At 34.6% G+C, this 23,565-nt stretch overlaps 1 protein-coding gene and 1 long non-coding RNA gene across 3 annotated transcripts; one reads left to right on the forward strand and one right to left on the reverse strand.

Annotated features, from left to right (window-relative positions):
- Positions 1–561: 561 nt before the first annotated feature.
- Positions 562–23,346, reverse strand: LOC120127801 (stem-specific protein TSJT1-like). 2 transcript variants are annotated; one of them, XM_039145622.1, is made up of 4 exons: positions 23,051–23,344; positions 22,701–22,941; positions 22,487–22,607; positions 22,086–22,346 (listed from the first exon to the last, which is right to left on the reverse strand). In XM_039145622.1, exons 1-4 carry the CDS (start codon positions 23,260–23,262, stop codon positions 22,153–22,155), a joined length of 768 nt encoding a protein of 255 aa, XP_039001553.1. In that variant the 5' UTR covers positions 23,263–23,344; the 3' UTR covers positions 22,086–22,152. The 2 variants fall into 2 exon arrangements, with proteins under 2 accessions (XP_039001559.1, XP_039001553.1); XM_039145628.1 differs by lacking the exons at positions 22,086–22,346; positions 22,487–22,607 and adding an exon at positions 562–595 and having other exon boundaries at positions 22,661–22,941; positions 23,051–23,346.
- LOC120127827 lies at positions 20,531–21,757 on the forward strand. Its single transcript, XR_005516570.1, has 3 exons — positions 20,531–21,261; positions 21,364–21,462; positions 21,559–21,757. It is a non-coding gene; the product is annotated as an uncharacterized LOC120127827 (long non-coding RNA).
- Positions 23,347–23,565: the final 219 nt, after the last annotated feature.

The raw sequence follows: 23,565 nt of genomic DNA on the forward strand, positions 1-23,565 counted from the left end.
TATATGTTATGTTTATTGGGAGTTTGGGATATGCATAAATTCCAATACAAAAAAAAAGAGAGATTTATCAAAATCATTCGGATATGCTTTTCTCCTTTTCAGCCCATGAGCTGCCAAAAGATTGAGTTGCAACTTCTGGAGATTTCATCTTTAATCAATTTGGATTGGCCCTTCTCTGTATGTTTACATTTTGGACAAGCCATTTGTCGTAATCGGTTTTCGTCCGGGCACGAAAAATTTTCTTGACGGGAAAAGTGATGTGAATAAATAGTTTTGAAAATAATTTGAGAGTCGCCATCGGCCTTTTGGGTCAGGTAGGTCGAATACCTAAAAATTATTTTTTAAAAGAGTTTTAAGAAAACACCAATAAAAATAATGAACTGATCTGCGTTTATAACCAAAAATTCGTTCTTTTTAATAATAAAAAGGGATTCGTGGTCGATTACGTTTAGAGAAGGATTAACACCCCTACAACGCCCAAAATTGGTACTTTTTAATTATAAATTGTCTCTATTAAAACTATTAAAAATTTAAAATATATTTAATTTATAATCCTATTATTAAAAAAATTAAAAAAATATTTATTTAAAAATATCAGAAAAGGACTTCTAGGTGCCTTAAGACAGCTCTTTTCTTTGATATTGATTAATTTACATAAAATTAAATAATAATAATTTTTTTTTTATAAATTTTAATTTTAAAATACCAGAATAGGACATCCAGTTGTATTAAGACTGTCATTTTCTTCGATTTAAAAAAAATAAATATTAAAATAATTTATTTGAAATAAATATTTATTTATTATATATATATTTATGACTATATAATAAAAATATTTAAATATATAAATAAGTAAAATTAAAATAAAAATACAATTGGAGCTATATATTTAAAAGCAATAAAATAAATGAAAACATTTAAAATAAATGACTAAATTATAGTAAAAATAAAATTAAAAACCTAATTCATAATTAATCAAAATTATAGGGATTAAACATGCTATTTCTTTATTCTATAATTTTAGTGTCTAAAATAAACTTATCTAAAATTCGGATATAAGATTAAAATAAATTAAAAATATAAACTAGGGATTAAAATTTTATTTATTAAAATTAAGGGATTAAATCTGTTATTTATCCTAAATATATTATTTTAATATAAAGGACTAAAATAAATAAATTTAAAATTGAAAGATCAAATTAAAAGGATTAAAAACTCGATTTAGTGACTAAAATATAAAAATTACAAGTTGGAATGGCTGCGGAAAGGGTTTGACCTTAATGGAAATTACAGAAATACCCTCCCCAAAACGACGTCGTTTGGGAGAGGGTATTTATTCCCTAAGCCGGCTGGCCCTACGGGCCAGTTTCTCATTTCTTCAATTCTGTTCTCTCTCTAACAGAGAGAGAACAAAAATGTTCTCTGCCTTCTCTCTAGCTTCCCTCACCGAAGGGAAGCCGGTCACCGGACGGCAACCGTTTGCCGCCGTGACCATCACCGCCGGCCACCGCATCTGGTGGCCGGAAAATTTTATTTTTCCACCATTAAATAGATCGGACCGTCCTAAGGACGGTCCCGGTGTTCTTTTCTTCTAAATGGCTCCTAATCGGAGCAAATCTAAAGAATTACCTTCGGTTTTTCGAAAGTTTTGGTGAGATCCGGTGGTCGGCTTCCTCGGTAAGGTTCTCTTCTTCCTTTTTCTTTCTTTTCTGTTTCTTTACTGCGTTTGTTGTTGAGATCGTTGGTAGCATTTTGTATTATTTTTTTCGGTTTTGTCTCCCTAGGATCTGTTCTCTGTCTCCCTGTTCTTTCTTTGCAGGTTCGGGTGGTGGCTTTTATAGCCACCACCGGTGTGGTCATCGGACCGGTCCGAAGAGTGGGTTTTGGTGAGTCACCGGACTACCAGTGGTGACTCACCCCTGAGCCATGGTGTGGACGGCTGGCGTTGGAGCTTCTGGAGCCTTCGGTTGGGACGTGGCAGCGGTGGAGGCGGCGAGAGCAGCGGCGGCAGCCGCGTGGCCCTAGGGTATCATACCCTAGGGTTTGTATCTGGAGCCATCTGGACCGTTGGATCTTGCTAGATCCAACGGCAGCAAGCTGAGGCGGCTAGGGATTAGGGTTAGGAAACCCTAACTGAAACCCTAAATGTTTTTGGGTTTCAGTTTGGTTTGGGCCAGAAAATTGGTTTGTAATTAATTATTTTTAATAATATTTATATATGTATTTAATATATTTAATAATAATAATAATAATGATAATAATAATAATAATAATTATTATTATTATAATAATAATAATTATAATAATAATAATAATAATAATAATAATAATAATGACCAAACGACGTCGTTTTGGGGAGGGTATTTCTGTAATTTCCATTAAGGTCAAACCCTTTCCGCAGCCATTCCAACTTGTAATTTTTACATTTTAGTCAATAAATCGAGTTTTTAATCCTTTTAATTTGATCTTTCAATTTTAAATTTATTTATTTTAGTCCTTTATATTAAAATAATATATTTAGGATAAATAACAGATTTAATCCCTTAATTTTAATAAATAAAATTTTAATCCCTAGTTTATATTTTTAATTTATTTTAATCTTATATCCGAATTTTAGATAAGTTTATTTTAGACACTAAAATTATAGAATAAAGAAATAGCATGTTTAATCCCTATAATTTTGATTAATTATGAATTAGGTTTTTAATTTTATTTTTACTATAATTTAGTCATTTATTTTAAATGTTTTCATTTATTTTATTGCTTTTAAATATATAGCTCCAATTGTATTTTTATTTTAATTTTACTTATTTATATATTTAAATATTTTTATTATATAGTCATAAATATATATATAATAAATAAATATTTATTTATTTCAAATAAATTATTTTAATATTTATTTTTTTTAAATCGAAGAAAAGGACAGTCTTAATACAACTGGATGTCCTATTCTGGTATTTTAAAATTAAAATTTATAAAAAAAAATTTATTATTATTTAATTTTATGTAAATTAATCAATATCAAAGAAAAGAGTTGTCTTAAGGCACCTAGAAGTCCTTTTCTGATATTTTTAAATAAATATTTTTTTAATTTTTTTAATAATAGGATTATAAATTAAATATATTTTAAATTTTTAATAGTTTTAATAGAGACAATTTATAATTAAAAAGTACCAATTTTGGGCGTTGTAGGGGTGCTAATCCTTCCCTAAACGTAATCGACCACGAATCCCTTTTTATTATTAAAAAGAACGAATTTTTGGTTATAAACGCAGATCAGTTCATTATTTTTATTGGTATTTTCTTAAAACTCTTTTAAAAAATAATTTTTAGGTATTCGACCTACCTGACCCAAAAGGCCGATGGCGACTCTCAAATTATTTTCAAAACTATTTATTCACATCACTTTTCCCGTCAAGAAAATTTTTCGTGCCCGGACGAAAACCGGTTACGACAGCTTGGCGACTCTGCTGGGGATCGGTCAAACTTTTAAAAATCAATTATGAATTGTCTCTATTAATTAAAAATTAAAAATTCACATATTTAATTTTTAATTTTATCTTTTCAAAATTTTTATATTTACTTATTATTTTCATAATATTTATATGTTTCATTTTATTTTATTTGCAATTATTTTATTTCATTATTTATTTTTCTGTCAGAGGTATGAACATTTCTCCTCACACACAACACTTGCATTGCATCACATAAAGCTCTATAATTGAGTTATCCCTTTTAAGTGGGAGTGAAAGCGACGTCTTCGTGAGAATTTATTCTCCGTGTCAGACCTAGCAAGTAACTTTCGGGGTTCATATGCTCTATGTCTTCGTGAGAATTTATTCTCCGTGTCAGGCATAGAGAAATGTATCCCCTCGAATTGAACTCGATCCACTTTAGTCTGTGATGGACTAGGGTTGAGGGTTAGCAACCCAAGGGGGCACTAACAAGGACAATTCGGGTACCTTTATTCTTAGATCTGAAACCCTGCATATAAAAAACCTTAGAAACTCTTCCGATCCGAAGTCATGCCAAAATTTTGTCAGTAGGTGTACACACAGGAGAAATGAATTCTGACTTTCCTGTTAATTTATTTATTTTCTTTATTGATTAAATTACATGTTTATTTAAATTATTTAAATTTAGAAAAAGCATGTTTAAATAAAAATATTTATGTAAATGTTATTATTAAATTCCTTTATTATGTAAACTAATTTATTTTCTTTTTGTGTGTTCTTTATTTTTCTGTTTGCATAGCATCATACAGGATAAAAGGAATTGATCCTTGTGTTAATTGTCTCATTGGAAAGCCTTCATCTATGGATAAAAAGTGTTCAAATCAAGTAATTCTAAACTCAGAAGTAAGACAGTGGGCTGAGGACTTACAAAGACAAGAAGGAGACAGCCTGCAGGATGATTATGTATCTGACTTTGCCAGTTATGCTCCAGTGTCGCTAAAAAGAAATGATATGCAAGATTTGCGAAGTATTTGGGAAAGTTGGGATTCAAATAAAAAATTGCAGTTTTATCAGACTTACGGAGACATCCCATATTTGCTATATGTTGAAGTTGATGATGAATTGATCAGAGCCCTAATTCAATTCTGGAATCCAGGGTACAATTGCTTCACTCTCAATAAAGAAGATTTGGTCCCTACTATTGAAGAGTACACAACTTTGTTACATATCGAAGGGGCTTTGGAGAATCTAATCTATTCAAAGTCAATTAAAACTCAACCATTTCGAGTTAAATTAGCAAAGATTGCCGGGGTACGAGAAGAATGGGTGGCATCCCGTACAAAACAAAAAGGCGAAAGCGAAGGCATTGCTTGGACCAACATTAAAGAACTTATTCAGAGTCATCCATATATTAAAGTACGATTCGATTTATTTGCTCTGGGTATGTATGGTATGGTCATCTTCCCAAAAGTATTGGGATATGTTGAAGCTGCAGTGGTAGATTTGTTTGAACAGCTGCCGAAAAAGATTAATCCTGCTTCTGCAATCCTAGCAGAGACCTTCAGATCGTTGAATGCTTGTAGAAAGTTAGGAGGTGGACGATTTTCAGGGTGTACCCAGTTGTTATATGTTTGGATCCGTAGTCATTTCTGGAGGACAGAAAAAGTTTCATACCGACGCTTTAATACGGATTACTCACCATTAAAAGAATTTCTGGAGCAAGAATGGCCGAAAGAAATTAAGAAAGATATGTGGATTAATGCCTTTCGAAATATGCAAAGCAATGACGTTGTTTGGCGAGCCCCATGGCAAATCCAAAGAGAATTCTGTTACAAATGTGGAGATTACAATTGGATAATGCTGCTCGGATTATGGGGATGAATTGGATATGCACCACTTCTGGTCATAAGACAATATGAAGGTCGTCAATTTGTACCTGTCACTGCTGGATTACAGTCGTCTGAGTTCGCATTCCACAGCAAAAATTATAAAAGAAATATCATGGAAGCCGTTACAGCTTGGAAAACAACTTTTTGTATCCAAGCTAAAGCAGCAAAAGAAATGTTAACTCCTGATTATGAAAAATGGAGATCTGTCAGGAAAAACGAAAATATTCCTCTACCAGATCAAATTGAGGATATCTCTATGGAAGATCGCATTAAGGTGGTTCCGTCAGAAATTGAAATCTTGAGAGCTGAGTTTGAAGCAGAAAGAGAAGGATGGTCGAAAGAATTAGAGCAAATGAGACAAGATAAAGCTATGTTGGGGGTTGACATTGACTTTCATTCATCACAATGTGCAATGTTGAGAAAAGATAAAGAAAAAGGTGATGATGAATTCATAGCATTACAGAAAAATTACCAGGAGTTATATAAATCCCGAAAAGCATCAGGATCAAGTCAAGCAACAATACAGATGACCAGAGAATTGAACATCGAGAAAAGACGAGTTGAAGATCTGAAAGGAAAGAATAGCCGTCTACTCAAAAGCCTTGAGAAAGGAAAGCAAAAAATGGAAGATTTTGAGGTCGACAGAAGAGAGCGAATTATAAAACACAAGGCTGAACACCGCGAGATCATGAATGAAATGCAAAGAGAAAGAGATCGAGCCAAAGATTTAGAAGAAATGAAGAATGACATCTTTAATAAATTTGAAAGTGAGAAAAATATCATGTTCAAGGGATTTGAATCTGAAATGAACCAGTTGATTGCTGAACTTGAAGTCAGAGGTCAAAAGATAGAAGAATCCAATATTGAAAAAGAAAAATGGGAGTTAGAAAGAAAAAATTTCGACACCAGACTTGAGATAGAGCAGGAAGTGGCTAGAAATTGGATGCAAAGATGTAGAAACAAGGATGTTCAAATCCAGAAGCTTAATCAAAGAACGCAAGAAGCACGAACAAAACTTGAAGAAGATCTGGATCAGTCTAGAAATAAAAACTCAGAGTTTAACGCTTACATTTTGCAACTTGAAGAATCATTGTTTCAAGAAAAGGTTCGTCTAGGACCTAATGATCTCAAAGAAAGTAATGAGGAAAGTGCTTCACTGCGAAGACGCATTAGAGATCTTGAAAAAATTCTGAACAATTGTCAAGTCAGAATCACTGAGTTAGAGCAAACTCTTGAAGGAACGAATGAACAATGGCAAAAGTTAACTGATTTCTATGTTGAAAGAGGTGAAGAAAGAAGTAATATGGTGTTCGAGGCCATGGTACAAATGAGCGAAGTTGCTAGATATGTTGGGGAACTAGCTGTTGAAGCCAAAATAATTGAGCATCACGTTGATCCAGTTTCTAAGTACGGAAAGAAGGTGTCATGGTTAATAAAAGAAATTATAGAGCTTAATAGGAAAGCTACGCCTTATCTGTAGTTATGAATTATTATAAAGAAACTTTTGTATGCCAATGAAAGTTGTTCTATGACAGTTAACTTTTTGGGATCAATACCTTTTTGCATACATACATTTCGCATACATTCATCATTTTCTTTATGAATAATTTTATTAAGATAAAATTCATTAATTAAAAATTGAAAAAATAATATTAAAAGATTTTTCAATCGCAGTTATTCTGGCCAAAAGAGAAATACAACATCACTACGGTACTAGACAAGCTACTAAGAGAATTATGGAGGATAAAATACAGCGTATTGAGGAACAGCATAATAAAGAGCAAGCAGAAATGAGAATGAAGCTGGAGAAAATTGAAGCCAGTATTGCAAATTCACAAGACAGTATGATGCAGAAAATAGAGGATATGTTTAAAAGGCAGGCTATCAGTGGAAAAATGCAGGAAAATCCTGTATCTTTCGACCAAGAACCCATATATCCTCTAGGTTTTCCACCAGAACCAATTTATCACTCTGGTACTACACCTATACAAATCAATGCTCGTACATCTGCATTACAAGAAGCCAAACCACATGAAAATCAACAAGTGGATCCTGCATCTTCAAGCAAAAATCCGCTTATATCATATGTGAAAATAGGGGATCTTAATACTGATTATTTGATCCCAGATTTGAATGAGCTGAATGAGAAACAAAAAGTAAATGAAGAACTGACCAGACAGATCAAGAGCTTAGAAGAACGAATGAAATCCGTGGAAATAACTGAATCATTCTATGGGTTTGATGCTAGTGAATTGAGTTTGGTTCCAGACCTAATCCTCCCCATCAAGTTCAAAGCTCCTGAATTTGATAAATATGACGGTACTACATGCCCTTCATCCCACATTACTATGTTTTGTCGCAGAATGGTAGGATATGTAAAAGACGAGAAATTGTTAATTCACTGCTTTCAGGATAGTTTGACAGGACCGACTTTAAAATGGTATACTCAATTGACCAAAGCCAATATTAGATCTTGGAAAGATTTGGCTAAAGCATTTTTAGAGCAGTATCGCCACGTGACAGACATGGTTCCTGATAGATGGACTCTCCAAAATTTGGAGAAAAAGAATAATGAAACATTCAGACAGTATGCCCAGAGATGGCGTGACACGGCGGCCCAAGTTCAACCACCTTTGTCAGAAAAAGAGGCGACAGTAATATTTGTTCATACATTGAAGGCTCCTTATTTAAATCATCTAATGGGGAATGCAACCAGAAATTTCGCAGATTTGGTCATTTCTGGAGAACTCATTGAAAATGTCTTGAAAAGTGGCAAAATTGAATCAAATGAAGGGTCTAGTTCCAAAAGACCTACATACCGGAAAAAGGAGAATGAAGTCAACAATGCCAATTCTTACAGCAAGGATTCATCGAAAAGTGTTACAATAACCCAGCCAAGGGTTAAGAAAGAAGAAACAAACACTAATCGAGCATATTCCAGAGGATCTCGAAAGGAAAATGAAAGGTTGTCTTTTACACCTTTACCAGTACCATATGTTGAGATCTATGATTCACTGTTAAAAGCAGATGTCATACGGCCCTATCCTTTGGTTCCCATGCAACCACCATTCCCTCCTTGGTATGATACAAAGGCACACTGTGTTTATCATGAAGGAATCACGGGTCGTTCTATTGAAAACTGTTTGGCATTCAAAAGGGTGGTTCAAAATTTGATCAACACTGGGAAGTTGGAATTCAATACACCATCTGCATCAAATCATCCATTGCCAAATCATGGAGATAAAAACGTGAATGCAATTCAGGAAGAGAACAGAAAGAAAGCAAAAACTGACATTTCTGAAATTAAATCTCCGCTTGTTTGGGTATTCCAACAACTCTCTTTAGCCGGTATAATTCCACAACAATTCAGGCCAAAGCAGAATGAAGGCAAGAATTATTGTGAATATCATCAGGAAAAAGGGCATAAAATCCAACTATGTCCTGAATTTAGGGATTTGGTGCAAAAATTGATGAACAACCGAGAAATAGAATTCTTTGAAGAAGAACCAAGGAAAAAAGAAGATGATGTTTGCTCATCAAAGGATTCTAAACCTAGTCAAAGAATAAATGATCCTGTGATCATTAATGTGAAATCATCTACGGCGATTCCTGCACCAATAAAGCCAAAAGTAGTTATCACCACTCCTCTACCATTTCCATACAAAGATACCCGCAGGGTGCCTTGGAATTATACTACCAATGTTTCAATGGTAGGAGGATCTGTTTCTCTAGAAAAAACAGAAGAGAAAAAACAGAGTTTGGGTACAACATCGAAGTCTGAAGCAGTGAGCGAAGTCGGTTTTTTTACGAGAAGTGGGAGATGTTACTCTCCCGAAACATCCAATGCTTCAGAACAAGTGAAAGCAAAAGGAAAAGCCATGGCAATACCTCAGAAGGTATTTGAGGATGAATCCCTTCCAGCATTTAATGAGCCTGTGACAGAAAAACAAGCTCAAGAATTTTTGAAATTCCTGAAACATAGTGAATATAGTGTGGTTGAACAACTACACAAACAACAAGCGAGAATTTCTATTCTTGATCTATTGATGAATTCAGAAGCACATAGAAATGCTTTGATGAAAATTCTCAATCAAACATTTATCCCTGAAGATATATCCCTCAATAAACTTGACAGAATTGTGGGACATATAGCCGCTGACAATTACATAACGTTCACGGATGATGAAATACCAGAAGGTGGAATGGGGTCAGTAAAAGCTTTGAACATCACGACACATTGTTATGGTCATGTGTTGCCAGGAGTATTGATTGACAATGGATCCGCTCTCAACTTGATGCCTCTAGTCACACTTCAAAGAATGCCTGTGGATCAATCACACATGAAGAGTTATCAGAATGTAGTGCGAGCATTTGATGGTACTCAAAAAGAGGTGCTTGGGAAAATGGAAATACCGTTGTTAATTGGCCCAGTCGTGTACAGTATTGACTTTGTGGTGATGGACATCCACCCTACATATAATTGTCTATTAGGGAGGCCATGGATTCATTCAGCTGGAGCTGTTCCTTCTTCATTACATCAGAAATTGAAATTTGTTGTTGATGGACAACTAATCTGCGTAGGTGCTGAAGAGGAAATCATTGCATCTGTAACAAGCGATGTTCCATATATCGACACCAATGAAGATGCTCTTGAATGCTCTTTCCGAGCTCTTGAATTTGTAAATGCAACCTTTATTGCAGAAGGAAGCAAAATTCCATATCCCAGATTGTCTGATTGCACAAAGATGACGGTACAACAAACTTTAGGCATCGGAGCTAAAGCTGGGAAAGGTCTAGGAAAGAATCTTCAAGGGATTTCAGTTCCTGTCAAAATAAAGATGAAGAAAGATCGTTTTGGGCTTGGATTTAAGCCCAATTTTCAGCAAAAGAACAAAGAGATAAAAAGAAGATGTGAAGACAGAAAGGCAAGGTTGAAAGGGAAAGAAATCCTTTGGGAACACATGTTTTTCCCACAGTTGAAGACCATATTTAGATCAGGGGGAACAATTAATATAGAACATCAGCTTGTTGAAGCCTTTAAAGAAGAAAAGTTGACGAAAGATCAAGACATAGTTGAAGAAGCTATGAATGGATTATTTATCAACATGATCATGAATGACAACAAGACTGGCAAATACTTGGATAAGATTCGCCCATGTTTTCCTGGAGAAACACTCAACAATTGGACCACTGAAGATCTTCCTATAGTTTTTAATATTAACGCAGAGTAATATTCAGAACTAATCTTTATGTTTAGCTCAAAAATATGAAAACTTTTTGTTATCTTGTAAAAGAAATTATGTTAATTATAAGGAATTTTCTTTAAAATCTTCAGATGGCAATCATTCTTTACATTTTATTACATTTATTTATTTCATAAATTTACTATATTCTGTCGGAAATATGTCCGACTTAAATTTGCAGGTGTCACCATGTTAATAGCATGTTTATTCCTAAATTTAATCAAGAGATAAATTTAGAGCAACCTATATGTCTGGAAGAAATCAATGGGTGTGAGGATGAACCGGAATGTGATGTTCCTACTGAACTATTAAGATTGGTAGAAAAAGAAGACAAACAAATTCTACCCCACAAAGAAGAGATGGAGACTGTGAATTTGGGAACAGATGAAGAAATAAAAGAGGTGAAAATTGGTACTACTCTGACAATCCAGATAAAACAAGAATTGATAAATCTCCTTCAAGAGTTCAAAGATATCTTTGCCTGGTCTTATCAAGATATGCCTGGTTTGAGCACAGATATAGTGATACACAAGCTTCCAATCAATCCAGAATATAAACCGGTCCAACAAAAGCTCAGACGAATGAGGCCAGAAATGTTGTTGCAAATCAAAGAAGAAGTGATGAAACAGATCAATGCAGGTTTCCTACAGGCATCTAAATATCCAGAATGGGTAGCCAACATTGTGCCCGTACCAAAGAAGAATGGGAAGGTTCGAATGTGTGTGGATTACAGAGATCTCAACAAAGCTAGTCCGAAAGATAGTTTTCCATTACCCCACATAGACACATTGGTGGACAATACTGCAGGGCATGCATGGTTTTCATTTATGGATGGATTTTCAGGATATAATCAGATAAAAATGAATCCTGAAGACATGGAAAAAACAACATTTATAACCATGTGGGGCACATTCTGTTATAAAGTGATGCCATTTGGATTGAAAAATGCAGGGGCAACGTATCAAAGAGCCATGGTAACTTTGTTTCATGACATGATGCACAGAGAGATTGAAGTATACGTGGATGACATGATTGCAAAATCCCGAACTGAAGAAGAACATATTCAAAATTTGAGAAAGCTTTTCCAGAGATTGAGGAAGTATCAATTAAAGCTCAACCCCGTAAAATGCACTTTTGGAGTAACTTCCGGGAAACTTTTGGGATTTGTGGTCAGCAAAAAAGGAACCGAGATTGATCCAGATAAAGTAAAAGCAATTCAAGATCTTCCACCACCCAATACAAAAAAAGAAGTTCGAGGCTTTTTGGGAAGATTAAATTATATATCTCGGTTCATTTATCTATTAACTGACAAATGTGATCCAGTGTTCAAATTACTTCGAAAGAACAATCCTGAAGTCTGGAATGAAGAATGTCAAGAAACTTTGGATATTATTAAGAAATATTTATCCAATGCCCCAATTTTAGTATCACCAATGCCTGATAAACCATTAATTCTCTACTTGACCGTCTTCGAAAATTCGATGGGATGTGTACTAGGACAACATGATGAATCTGGAAGAAAAGAAAAAGCTATTTATTATCTGAGCAAGAAATTTACTGATTGTGAAATTAGATATCCACCAATACAAAAATTATGTTGTGCCTTGGTATGGGCTACTCGAAGACTCAGACAATATATGTTATACCATACTACTTGGTTGATATCAAAACTTGATCCTTTGAAATTCTTAATGGAATCACCAGCTTTGACAGGCAGAATGGCTAGATGGCAGATGTTATTATCTGAGTTTGATATTGTATATGTCAACCAAAAAGCAATAAAAGGAAGTGTCATAGCTGCTTTTCTGGCCAGTCGTGTATCAGATGATTATCAGCCTTTGAACTTCAATTTTCCTGATGAAGATTTGTTGTGCATATCCATGAATGAAGAAGTCAGAACAAATGATGCATTTGCAACTTGGAAGCTTTACTTTGACGGAGCATCTAATGCTTTGGGACGAGGAATCGGGGCAGTGTTAATTTCTCCAGAAAATATTTATTATCCCTTTACAAGTAGACTGGAGTTCTTTTGCACCAATAATATGGCAGAATACGAAGCTTGTGCCATGGGATTGAAAGCAGCTATAGAAAGAAAAATCAAATGTCTCAAGATATATGGAGATTCATCTTTAGTGGTGTATCAATTGCGAGGAGAATGGGAAACAAAAGATCCCAAATTATTGGAATATCGAAATTTTATCCTCGAATTAGTGAAAGAATTTGAGAGAGTTAGCTTCAATTATCTACCTCGAGAAGAAAATCAAATGGCAGATGCTTTGGCTACATTAGCTGCTATGTTTCAGGCAACTAAGAAAGTTGATATGATGCCAATCAAAATGCAAGTATATGAAATTCCTGCACATTGTTATAGTGTGGAAGAAGAGGTAGATGGTAAACCATGGTATCATGATATTCTGCAATATATCAAAAATCAAAGTTATCCACCAAATGCATCGGAAATTGATAAAAGAACCTTGAGAAGAATGGCTGCTGGATATTTTCTTGATGGCGAGATTATGTATAGAAGAAGCAATGATCAAATGCTATTGAGATGTTTAAATACTAGCGAAGCTCAAAATGTCATTGAAGAAGTACACAGTGGAATATGTGGAACACATGCAAATGGTCTTTCCATGGCCAGAAAAATAATGAGATATGGATACTATTGGGCTACCATGCACACAGATTGCATTGATTATGCAAAGAAATGTCATAAATGCCAGATATATGCAGACAAGATTCATGTACCCCCATCTCCTTTACATGTAATGACAGCACCCTGGCCATTTTCTATGTGGGGAATAGATGTCATTGGAGCAATCACACCAAAATCATCGAATGGACATTGTTTCATCCTTGTGGCAATTGATTATTTTACCAAATGGGTTGAAGCTGCTTCATATACCAATATTAAGAGGTCCACAGTCTGCAAATTCATAAAGAAAGAGATAGTTTGCCGGTATGGTCTACCAGAAAGGATCATTACAGATAATGCTCTGAACCTGAACAACAAAATGATGACCGAACTTTGTGCGCAGTTTAAGATCAAACATCCAAACTCAGTGGCATATCGTCCAAAGATGAATGGGGCAGTTGAAGCAGCAAATAAGAACATCAAGAGAATCATTACAAAGACCACTGAAACTTATAAAGATTGGCACGAGAAGTTACCTTTTGCTTTATATGCATATCGAACTACTGTTAGAACATCTACTGGGGCAACACCGTTTTCTCTAGTCTACAGAATGGAAGCAGTCTTACCAATTGAAGTTGAGATTCCATCGCTTCGAATATTGAGAGAAACAAAATTGGATGAATCTGAATGGATCCAAGCTAGAGTTGATCAATTGAACCTTGTTGAGGAGAAAAGATTGAAAGCTATTTTCCATGGACAGATGTATCAGAAACGGATGATGAAGTCTCATGACAAAAAAGTACATCCAAGAGAATTCCAAGAGGGTGATCTAGTACTAAGAAAGATTTTGCCTATACATAAAGATTTCCGTGGGAAATGGATGCCTAATTGGGAAGGGCCATACGTTGTGAAAAAGGCCTTTTCCGGAGGAGCGTTGATCTTGGCAGAAATGGATGGAAAAATTCTGAGAAATCCAATAAATTCGGATTCTGTCAAGAAATATTATGCTTGAAGAAAAAAGAGAAGAAAGAAAAAAGAAAGAAAATAAAATTAAAAAAAAAAGAAAAAGAAAAAGAAAAAAAAAAGAAAAGAGGGGGGATCAAGGTGAAAACCCGCAAAGGGCATCTTGTAACCAAAAGGGAGGATTTGAGTTGAAAACCTGAAAAGGCGGCTCAAATGCAGGTTGATATTAGGCATCTGGCAATTGAACCCTCTTAAGATTTTGACAGTTTGGGAGAAACTTCACATCTACAAGCATTTTGACAACGTTTGAGATCTTCCAGACAAAAGCTTACATCATTTCTCTAAGTTGTGTCAACTTGATTAATTTAGAAATACTTATGCTTATAATTTGTTGAGACATTTGAATTTTTATCATTCTTATGCTTGCCATAATTTTGAATACAATTCTATCTATTTCAAGTTCAATTTATTTGAGATTCAAATTTATTTTCGAAAATTCAATTTATTCTTCTATGAATTAACATAAATTTGAAATAATTTAAATATTTCTGAATATCACTTTATGTTAATACTTTTAAATACATGGAATACAAAGTAAGCAAATCATCACCATCTTAAAGCCATGAACATTAAGATTGTTACACAGGATGCTACCGGCAACAAGGTCAAATCCGCCAAATCTACTCATCAATTGCTCCAATCGATCACCATTCAGTTCTTGCACCTCTGTTTTCAAAGATATACTAAGACAATAGAAGGCGATCTTTGCAGCACTGATTCCAGCAAAAAGAAACAAGACATTGATATCACTGGGAAACATGTCTCTATACAGATCCTTGTATATGGTTTTTAAGGAAACCTAGAAGCATTCCCACCTCATCATGTTCAAGTGGAATAACTTTATTCTTTCCAACCCATACTAGATTCCATTTTCAATACTCATCAAAAACATACTTCTGGACACTCGAAGGTGGCTCATTGTCATAATCTTCAAAAGCCTTACAGATCCTTTCTGTCAATTTGGCACTTCCTGTACATGTTTATAAACAGTTCAACTTTGTTCTTGGATCACATGAAAGCCATCATTTCTTTGTCAATGGAAAAGCATCAGCACATGGAGGAAGCAGAATAAGAGAAAATCTGTTCTTAATTGGCGGAATTATGAATATAGCCCTTTTTAGTGTAATAGCATGGAAATGCTTCGAATCTACAAATTCTGGCTCTACATCAAATAAGCATAGTGATATCCTAGTCCAAACATTAAATGAAAGATAAATTGGCCAATAGCATCTTCTGGAAGTGTTCTTTGAGTTATCTGATCTGGTTTGACAGAACCAATCATTGAATTTGGAAGATGAATTTGCTAATAGCATCTTCTGGAAGTGTTCTTTGAGTTATCTGATCTGGTTTGACAGAACCAATCATTGAATTTGGAAGATGAATGTATTAATAGCATCTTCTGGAAGTGTTCTTTGAGTTATCTGATCTGGTTTGACAGAACCAATCATTGAATTTGGAAGATGAATGTATTAATAACATCTTCTGGAAGTGTTCTTTGAGTTATCTGATCTGGTTTGACAGAACCAATCATTGAATTTGGAAGATGAATGTATTAATAGCATCTTCTGGAAGTGTTCTTTGAGTTATCTGATCTGGTTTGACAGAACCAATCATTGAATTTGGAAGATGAATGTATTAATAGCATCTTCTGGAAGTGTTCTGTGAGTTATCTGATCTGGTTTGACAGAACCAATCATTGAATTTGGAAGATGAATTTGCTAATAGCATCTTCTGGAAGTGTTCTTTGAGTTATCTGATCTGGTTTGACAGAACCAATCATTGAATTTGGAAGATAAATGTGTTCATAGCATCTTCTGGAAGTGTTCTTTGAGTTATCTGATCTGGTTTGACAGAACCAATCATTGAATTTGGAAGATGAATTTGCTAATAGCATCTTCTGGAAGTGTTCTTTGAGTTATTTGATCTGGTTTAGGTAAGAACTACAGAACCAATCATTGGAATTAAAAGATGAACTGCATGATCGTCTTCATTAAGAAGCTTCTTTTCAAGCTTCTTATGTTTATTACTTTCCAAAAATCATAGCACAAGTTTCGCCTTTTCTTGTAATTAGGATCATCATATAATGGCTTTCCATCTTTTACCGGAAGAAATGCGTCAGCAGCCTTAGTCATTCTGAGCAGCATATATAAAATTTGTCAATTCTGCAATTGATGAATCTGAACCACGTCTATACATGGCTATTGAAGCTTCAGCCTTTGAGAATCACATTTTTGTCAAGTATAACAGTTTATTCTCCTCATCAGAATCAGAATTCAAGATTTCTCGGTATTAGAAGAACTATCGATATCTGTGAAATCATCTTGAAAGGTCACTTCATAATCAGATGATTTGTTATCAGAATCAACATGTTGCCTGAATGCAAGCTTTTCAAGAGCCTATACTATTGAGTTTTATTCTCAAGAGGTTTTGTGACATTATATCTACATCTACATTTGTCAAAGATGATAGATTCTTTGTTTTGAAGAAGAAAGATCTATTGGGTTTTTACAATTAAAGAAATACTCAATTCACCAATCTGAAATCAAACAACTTAATATTCATGCATCATATTTAGGCATTTGCAAAAATAGATGCATTTTCATTCATTTTTATTCTTGTTGAAATTTTAACAGGAATTTCAAAGATTTTAGCAAAGATTCAAATCTATCATTTGATGGATTGACATTTCCAGAGAAAGTTCATAATGAGAAGAACCCATCTGAAGGAGGAAGAAGAAATTCATAATAAGAAGAATTTGTTCAACCTTTTACATGAATTCATCAATTGATCGATCAGCATTTCCAGAGAAGTTCATAATGAGAAGAACTCATCTGAAGAAGGAAGAAAAAGTTCATAATGAGAAGAGCTTGTTCAACCTTTGCTCAAATCCATCACTTGATGGATCAGCTTTTCCAGATAAGTTCATAATGAGAAGAACTCATCTGAAGAAGGAAGAAAAAGTTCATAATGAGAAGAGCTTGTTCAACCTTTGCTCAAATCCATCACTTGATGGATCAGCTTTTCCAGAGAAAGTTTATAATGAGAAGAATTCATCTGAAGAAGGAAGAAAAAGTTCATAATGAGAAGAGCTTGTTCAACCTTTGCTCAAATCCATCACTTGATGGATCAGCTTTTCCAGAGAAAGTTTATAATGAGAAGAACTCATCTGAAGAAGGAAGAAAAAGTTCATAATGAGAAGAGCTTGTTCAACCTTTGCTCAAATCCATCACTTGATGGATCAGCTTTTCCAGAGAAAGTTCATAATGAGAAGAACTCATCTGAAGAAGGAAGAGAAAGTTCATAATGAGAAGAGCTTGTTCAACCTTTTGCTCAAATCCATCATTAGATGGATCAGCTTTGCCAGAGAAAGTTCATAATGAGAAGAACTCATCTGAAGAAGGAAGAAGAAGTTCATAATGAGAAGAACTTGTTCAACCTTTTACATGAATTCATCAATTGATGGATCAACATTTTCAGAGAAGTTCATAATGAGTAGAACTCATCTGAAGAAGAAAGAAGAAGTTCATAATAAGAAGAATTTTTTCAACTTTTTGCATAATTCTATCACAGAAGGAGATAGATTAGCATCAGCCTTTCTAGAGAAAGTTCATAATGAGAAGAACTCATCAAAAGCTTATTCAACCTTTTGAATGACTCTATCACAGAAAGAAAGGTCAACATCATCCTCAGCAGAAAGTTCATAATGAGAAGAACTCATCTGAAGAAAGAGAAGAATTTATTCAATATCTCCATTATGATCAAGTGAAGCCAAATGGATAAAAAATTTTATTATCTTTTCATCTTTTCCCTATTCTTGTTAACACAAGAATGAGCAAAGAGGGGCAGCTGAAGATACTAATTTTTTTACCCATATTAATTTATTATTATTATTATTATAATTATAATTATAATTATTATTATTATAATAATAATTATTATTATTATTATCATTATTATTATTATTATTATTAAATATATTAAATACATATATAAATATTATTAAAAATAATTAATTACAAACCAATTTTCTGGCCCAAACCAAACTAAAACCCAAAAACATTTAGGGTTTCAGTTAGGGTTTCCTAACCCTAATCCCTAGCCGCCTCAGCTTGCTGCCGTTGGATCTAGAAAGATCCAACGGTCCAGATGGCTCCAGATACAAACCCTAGGGTATGATACCCTAGGGCCACGCGGCTGCCGCCGCTGCTCTCGCCGCCTCCACCGCTGCCACGTCCCAACCGAAGGCTCCAGAAGCTCCAACGCCAGCCGTCCACACCATGGCTAAGGGGTGAGTCACCACTGGTAGTCCGGTGACTCACCGAAACCCACTCTTCGGACCGGTCCGATGACCACACCGGTGGTGGCTATAAAAGCCACCACCCGAACCTGCAAAGAAAGAACAGGGAGACAGAGAACAGATCCTAGGGAGACAAAACCGAAAAAAATAATACAAAATACTACCAACGATCTCAACAACAAACGCAGCAAAGAAACAGAAAAGAAAGAAAAAGGAAGAAGAGAACCTTACCGAGGAAGCCGACCACCGGATCTCACCAAAACCTTCGAAAAACCGAAGGTAATTCTTTAGATTTGCTCCGATTAGGAGCCATTTAGAAGAAAATAACACCGGGACCGTCCTTAGGACGGTCCGATCTATTTAATGGTGGAAAAATAAAATTTTCCGGCCACCAGATGCGGTGGCCGGCGGTGATGGTCACGGCGGCAAACGGTTGCCGTCCGGTGACCGGCTTCCCTCCGGTGAGGGAAGCTAGAGAGAAGGCAGAGAACATTTTTGTTCTCTCTCTGTTAGAGAGAGAACAGAATTGAAGAAATGAGAAACTGGCCCGTAGGGCCAGCCGGCTTAGGGAATAAATACCCTCTCCCAAACGACGTCGTTTTGGGGAGGGTATTTCTGTAATTTCCATTAAGGTCAAACCCTTTCCGCAGCCATTCCAACTTGTAATTTTTACATTTTAGTCACTAAATCGAGTTTTTAATCCTTTTAATTTGATCTTTCAATTTTAAATTTATTTATTTTAGTCCTTTATATTAAAATAATATATTTAGGATAAATAACAGATTTAATCCCTTAATTTTAATAAATAAAATTTTAATCCCTAGTTTATATTTTTAATTTATTTTAATCTTATATCCGAATTTTAGATAAGTTTATTTTAGTCACTAAAATTATAGAATAAAGAAATAGCATGTTTAATCCCTATAATTTTGATTAATTATGAATTAGGTTTTTAATTTTATTTTTACTATAATTTAGTCATTTATTTTAAATGTTTTCATTTATTTTATTGCTTTTAAATATATAGCTCCAATTGTATTTTTATTTTAATTTTACTTATTTATTTATTTAAATATTTTTATTATATAGTCATAAATATATATATAATAAATAAATATTTATTTCAAATAAATTATTTTAATATTTATTTTTTTTAAATCGAAGAAAAGGACAGTCTTAATACAACTGGATGTCATATTCTGGTATTTTAAAATTAAAATTTATAAAAAAAAAATTTATTATTATTTAATTTTATGTAAATTAATCAATATCAAAGAAAAGAGCTGTCTTAAGGCACCTAGAAGTCATTTTCTGATATTTTTAAATAAATATTTTTTTAATTTTTTTAATAATATGATTATAAATTAAATATATTTTAAATTTTTAATAGTTTTAATAGAGACAATTTATAATTAAAAAGTACCAATTTTGGGCGTTGTAGGGGTGCTAATCCTTCCCTAAACGTAATCGACCACGAATCCCTTTTTATTATTAAAAAGAACGAATTTTTGGTTATAAACGCAGATCAGTTCATTATTTTTATTGGTGTTTTCTTAAAACTCTTTTAAAAAATAATTTTTAGGTATTCGACCTACCTGACCCAAAAGGCCGATGGCGACTCTCAAATTATTTTCAAAACTATTTATTCACATCACTTTTCCCGTCAAGAAAATTTTTCGTGCCCGGACGAAAACCGGTTACGACACCATTTTTTCCTAGAAATTCTTTTCACCATAATGACAGAACTTAAGGTCTGCCCAGACCTTAGAGTATCTTCCTTTGCTTCTTAGTCTTTAGCTTCATCCTTAAGGAATTTTTAATCGACCTTTAATTGGCTTAATCTATGTTTTTCAGGTACATTTGAAGCTTACAAACCATAAAGAGAGAGAGAGACGGGCCCATTTAAGGTCTGGTTATCACAAAATAGTGCACATGAAGAGAAGTTTGTTACGATTAACGGGCTTCAGAATATGGTAATTGATTTAATTGACTGCCAACACTAATTTAGCTTATTTTGTACTAAACTATTGTAATATTGTCTTTCATACATTTTGTGAAGGCATATATACCTAAGGCTTTCCTTTATTGGTAGAGGTAGAGGGGATAAATGACGTTTCGTCTTTAAAATATTCTCTTAGAACTTCTTGATCAAGAGGGAAATGTCGTAGGTGGTGGCTAAAGTGGTATGTCACACCGCATAACATGCATACATGAATGATGTGGTAGGAATTCGTCTGAACTTGCCTTCTTATAGCTTCATGAAGAGATGCGGTTGGTGGCATCTAAAGTAATCTGTCAGTCTGCATAACATGTATGTATGAACAGTCAAAATTTCTGTCCATGTAATTTGATCGTGTCGACTGAGGAACACTTACATTTTTGCCCGATTAATACTCAAAATAACCAGATAGTGAGTCTTTTCTTATATATTACAGTTGTAAGTAATTTTTCCATCATTTTCTGTTGTTGCCATGAGGTACTCTATACACGTATGATGTAGTTGCATCATGTATTCTGCACGACTCAAATCATCTTCTGGTAAGACTATCAGCATCTGATCAACATTAATAAACATTGATAACAATGTTTATTAATGTTCCTTTCTCATTGTAACATATTAAAGTTATGATTTGCTGCAATACTTAAATACAAATTTGACACTTTTGTACAGGCAGTACCACAGGTGGAGGCATTCGGTTCCACCGATTTCTATCTGGTATGAAGAAAGTTTACGTGCAAATCATTTACTACCAGTCTTGCTTCTACTTGGTCTGCAACTTTCTTGTACATAAGCTGTTTTTCTACTTTGCATGTGCAGAACATAATCGCAACCAAACTCGGAGTCCAGAGAATTAGTGGCGTTGTGGTGTTTGACACAATAGAGAAAAAGACTTTCGACCCTTTGGTAGATGTGGAGGTTGGTACATCATACTTGCAGGCTGATTCGTTTTCTTGTAATCTCGAATTACTAAAATCAGTTCAGTTCTAAAGTACCTTTCGATTGTGATTGCAGATCTTTGTGGAGTCGGATTGATTTATCATCGAGTTCTCATTTGTTAGAGCTCGATGAAAGGTTGAATCATCTCTCGAATGAGTTAGATTGAGAGCAACAATGAAGCAAAAAAGCAACATAGTTCGTTGCTACTCTTGCTTGCCGATGGTCAGTTGCAAGGGCGTATTTTTGCCCATCTCTTTCATTGCTTGCTGATGATCCAGAGCTGTGCCATTTGTTAGACGAGTTTAAATTATGGTTTTTTCTTCTTCTCTAGGATGCTCAAATTTTAAATTTTAGTTTATGTACTTTATTTTAGATTAATTTTTGACCTATTTTCTTAAATAATAAATATCCCTATTTTTATTTTTTTTCTATTATTCCCCTGAATAAGCCACAGTTTTCATATGTAAACATAAAATATATATTTTAATTTTGTAAATTATTTATCAAACATGCCTTTTCATGCTTTTAGGCCATTTTTTACAGCTCGACTTAAGTAGAAAATCCAAAAAAAAAAGAAGTAAAAAATGCTAAGAAAAAACAAGAAATCATTCAGAAATCAAGGAATAAAATGCGGGTTATGTTATGATCTCAATCGTCTCAATTAAGTATTCAAGCATGGGAGCCTCGCAGTGCCCAGTTGGCTTCGCTGCCGACTCGCGGCATGGTACTGATTCTCGACTGAACGTCGGCCTTGAAATCGGCACCACACATCACACCTTCGCTGTCGATTCTCGGCATTGCCCTCATTTCGCTCCTCGGGTGCTCGAAACTCATCAACCCTTGCTCACTATGGAACATACACCCTACATTCACCCATAAAGAAAGTTAATACATTTGATTCTTCTGAAATTAAAGGATTAAATCTTAAACTTACCGATGTGGAAGTACTGATGTCAAATTTCGACCAAAAGGCAGAAGTAATTGAAAAGGAAGAAGAGCATACCAGCTGGAAATGGTGCGAATGATTTAGCACAACTTTCTTTTATAAGCTTCAGATTATCCGAGACAACCACCGATCCATCAGCTGCAACACCCCAATGGAGTTCAACCCTTTCATCTGAACCCTAATCACCACCAAAAGTAAATAACAATTAATCAATAAGAAGATCACACATGTATTGAGTTTCCATTAACAAAGCTTTGAAAATGATGTTTACCAATGCAGCAAAAACACTTCCAGCCTTGCTGTCATACACCACAAATCCATAGCTGCCTTCAAGATCCTTTAGCACCTGATGGGCCGGGTACGGACCTCGGTCCCGGAGGGTCCGATACGCCTCGATGATAAACATTGCTTCGTTGCTGCCTTTCGACAGACCATACTGCCTTAAAAGGCTGTTTAGATTATTCAAACCCCCCATGAAAATGCAGTATATCTCATCCACTCCACAAAACAGCCTACATTTTTCACCATCAATACCCACAAGCTTTAAAAATCACGAAACATTAAAGAGAAAAAAAAGGTATCTTTGTGGTGTAATGGATTGGTGAGCACAGAGCAGCTTACCTTTGATAATTGGAGTAACGATTCTCGGGCGGGGCATAGGCAATGCAAGCCGAGGATCCGAACCCGACTGAGAAAGCATTGGTGGGATTTGAAGCGAGAAAATCCTTGATGATCTGTTCTGGGAACTTGGGTTTGTTGGATGAACAGAGTGAAGCTGGGCTGTGCAGCTCCTTTGGCGGATTCATCAACTCTTTGTTGAATATTGTTAACATCTTCCTTGCTCTCTTACAGATAAACCCTCTTCTCTTCTTGGCAGAAAAATTATAAAACGGAGATTGATTCAAAAGAGAGAAACGCAAATGATGTGAGATGATGAAGATAGTGAGAAAAATCAGGTATATATAACGGAGGGGGTGATGCAGAAGAACGTGGCAACATTATCCAAAACTCGAAATTGATGCTTAGGTTACACGTCAATATCCAATTTGGATAGGGTTATTTGACTAAACTGACACGCCTTTAACTCATATTTACCTCTATGGCACCGTTTAATATATATTTCTCGAAATGATACC

The sequence above is a fragment of the Hibiscus syriacus genome, unplaced genomic scaffold (assembly GCF_006381635.1).
Source record: "Hibiscus syriacus cultivar Baekdansim isolate YM2019G1 unplaced genomic scaffold, ASM638163v2 tig00001478_pilon, whole genome shotgun sequence".
Taxonomy (NCBI): Eukaryota; Viridiplantae; Streptophyta; class Magnoliopsida; order Malvales; family Malvaceae; genus Hibiscus; species Hibiscus syriacus.

Coding starts and splice junctions, on each gene's coding strand:
- LOC120127801 (XM_039145622.1), bottom strand. CDS start 23,262: ATGTTAACAATATTCAACAAAGAGTTGATGAATCCGCCAAAGGAGCTG. Junction 22,942..23,050: donor CGTTACTCCAATTATCAAAG/GTAAGCTGCTCT, acceptor TGAAAAATGTAG/GCTGTTTTGTGGAGTGGATG. Junction 22,608..22,700: donor GAAGTGTTTTTGCTGCATTG/GTAAACATCATT, acceptor GGTGGTGATTAG/GGTTCAGATGAAAGGGTTGA.